General features: G+C 39.4%; 1 protein-coding gene across 1 annotated transcript; it reads right to left on the bottom strand.

Moving 5' to 3' along the window:
• Positions 1 to 453: 453 nt before the first annotated feature.
• LOC103211594 (olfactory receptor 2T1) lies at positions 454 to 1529 on the bottom strand. The gene has a single exon (XM_007957572.1). The coding sequence runs from the start codon at positions 1423 to 1425 to the stop codon at positions 454 to 456; it is 972 nt and encodes a 323-aa protein (XP_007955763.1). The 5' UTR covers positions 1426 to 1529.
• Positions 1530 to 2857: the final 1328 nt, after the last annotated feature.

Below are 2857 nucleotides of genomic sequence, written 5' to 3'. Positions count from 1 at the left end.
CCTCATTGAGATGGATTGACACAGTGGCTGCATTGGTGAACTCAGACATAGCAGGGATCATGAGGTTGGCACAGAACCAGGCAGTGTTTTGTTCTGCTGAACATGGTGTCACTATGAGTCAGAGATGACTCAATAGCCCTTAACAACAACAACAACAACAACATGCTTCACTCCACAGTACAATTTACATGATTGAAAACAGCATGCCACTTATGTTAAATTTAGAAGGTAAAATTCCAAAGGATTTATATTTAAATTTATGTTTCTGGAAACCAAAGGGCATTTATTAAATAAGTACAAGTGGACATGGCAGTAGAAAGGGAATATCTATAAAACAAAACAAAACAAACAAGCAAAAAAAAAAAATGAAAGCATAAGAGACAAAGAGGACATAATTTTGTATCTACTATACTAGCCATGGTCTCCTATTCACCACTTACATGGAAATAGCCATCAGAAGGTATCCCCTGACACTTTTTGTGGAGACTTGATCTTCCCTAAGGCCCTCCTCAGAGCCCCAGTCACATCCTTGTTCCTCAGACTGTAGATAAGAGGGTTCAGCATGGGTGTAAGAATGGTATAGAACACAGAGAGCACTTTGTCCTGGGCTGGAGTGTGATAAGAGTGTGGCAGCATGTACGTGTACATTGCTGCCCCATAGAACAAGGTCACCACAATCATGTGAGATGAGCAGGTGGCAAATGCTTTCTTCCTCCCCTCCACTGAGCTCATGCGATGGACTGTGGTCAGGATTCGGGCATAGGAGGCAATCACCACGGAGAAAGGAATTAGCAGCATCAAAACACAACACACATACATCACTGTCTCATAGAGAGCTGTGTCTGCACATGCCAACTTCAGGACTGCAGGTGCCTCGCAGAAGAAATGGTTAATCTCCCGGGAATTGCAGAAGGGAAAGCTCATGGTGATAGGGGTTAAGAGGAAGCCATCCAAAGAGCCACCAAACCAAGATCCTGCTATGATCATCCAACAAACCCTGCGATTCATGAGGACAGGGTATCTCAGAGGATTACAAATGGCCACGTACCTGTCATAGGCCATGAGGCCCAACAAGAAGAATTCTGCTCCCACGAGGGTGAGGTAGAGGAAATGCTGAGCAGTGCAACCCACAAAAGAGATACTCCTTTGGCCCAGGATATAATCAACCAACATCTTGGGCACAATGGTGGAGATGTACATCATGTCAATGAAGGAGAGATGGCTAAGCAGGAAATACATGGGGGTGTGGAGGCGGGAGTCAGTGTGGATCAAGAAGATCATGATCCCATTAGCTGTCAGTGCTGTGAAGAAGATGACAGTGATAATGGCAAAAAGAAATCCTGAGGTATCTTTTCTGTTGAACAGCCCCATGAAGGTAAAGTCTGTAGATGAGGTGTTAGACTCTTCCATTGATTCCACCACCATGTTGATATGACCTAGAATCTTACCAATAAAACAGCAATATCCCCAGTGAATTAGAATAACAACATGCAGATTGTTAGGCAGTGAAATTCTAATGGTCAGAAGAAAACATTTGAAAATATTTTTTCGGTATTGATATTCAGCAATTAATTTATTCCAGAAGGCATTTAGTAAAATTTCTCATTTTAAATTGATTGATTTTTAAATTCATTGGGTAAGATGATGTTGGCAGATATTGTGGTACTATAGTGATACATATAACACTTGAGGATGTACATCATGACTTACTCATAACTCAAAAGCATTTGAAATATAAAGCATTTAAACATATAGTGGTCTGGTCTGGGCTGTGTGCATGTGTGTGTGTGTGCATGTACATGTGTGTTTAAGAGAAAGAGAGAGAGTAGAGGCAGGGAGAGAGACAGAGACACAGAGAAAGATTAATAGAGATAGAGAAAGACAAAGAGAATATGAACAAACTAACTTAGATAAGTTTAAACCAGTACTTTTGTTAAATGCATTTTTGTTGTGATCAGCATCACTACCATTTTCAAAATATGTTCAACAGTGGTTATTGATAGTCTTTACCAGTTAGCCACAAGTTTGTGTAAACTGAAGGCAGTTTGTATAAACTGAAGGTAGAATTTCAGTGGTAGAATTTTCACCTTCCATGCTGGAGACCCAGATTCAATTCCTGGCCAATACAGCTCATTTGCAGCCACCACTCATCTTTCAGTGGATGCTTGCATGTTGATAGGATACTAAACAGGTTCCAGGGAAGCTTCCAGACTAAGGTAGACTAGGAAAAAGGACCTGGCAATCTACTTCCAAAATTTTAAGCCTTATGGATTACAGTGATCTGATCTGCAACTTATCAAGATTAGATCACATAAATTAGGACTATTATTTATTTATTTTTAAAGTGTATTTGTTTCTGTTGAGTTGATTTCAATCTATGATTACTAATTTATGTGTCAGAGTAGAGCTGGGTTTACTGAAGTAGATCTCCAAGACTTTCTCCTGAGATGCTTTCATTCTTCCAGTTAGTAGCTGAGTGCATTATAACAGTTTACATCATCCAGGGACTCTAAAACAGTTGTTTTTGTTTGTTTGTTTGTTTGTTTGTTTTTAATCATCTCCTTATGTTAATTTCAGAGAGTTTGATGCTAGAATCCATAGCTTTCCAATATTATGTAATATTTCCTCTTCATTTACAATTTGCCTTATTTTTCTTTTGCATTTTCTAAATTTCATTAATCAGGGACTAAAATACTTTCAGAAGGAAACATGCTGGTCAGTCTTTGTTGTATCCTAAATTATTAGTAGTATTTCTACTGTTTCCACATCTCCTGCTTTTTAGGCTTGACTATTATCATGCTTTAGGAGCTCTGGTAGCGTAGTGCCTAAGGCACTTGACTGCTAACCAGAAGGCTGG

The sequence above is a fragment of the Orycteropus afer genome, unplaced genomic scaffold (genome assembly GCF_000298275.1).
Source record: "Orycteropus afer afer isolate SDZICR_OR568_19922 unplaced genomic scaffold, OryAfe1.0 scaffold00762, whole genome shotgun sequence".
Taxonomy (NCBI): Eukaryota; Metazoa; Chordata; class Mammalia; order Tubulidentata; family Orycteropodidae; genus Orycteropus; species Orycteropus afer.
The sequence above is the reverse complement of the archived record's forward strand: the minus strand, read 5'-3'. Positions and strand labels throughout refer to the sequence as shown.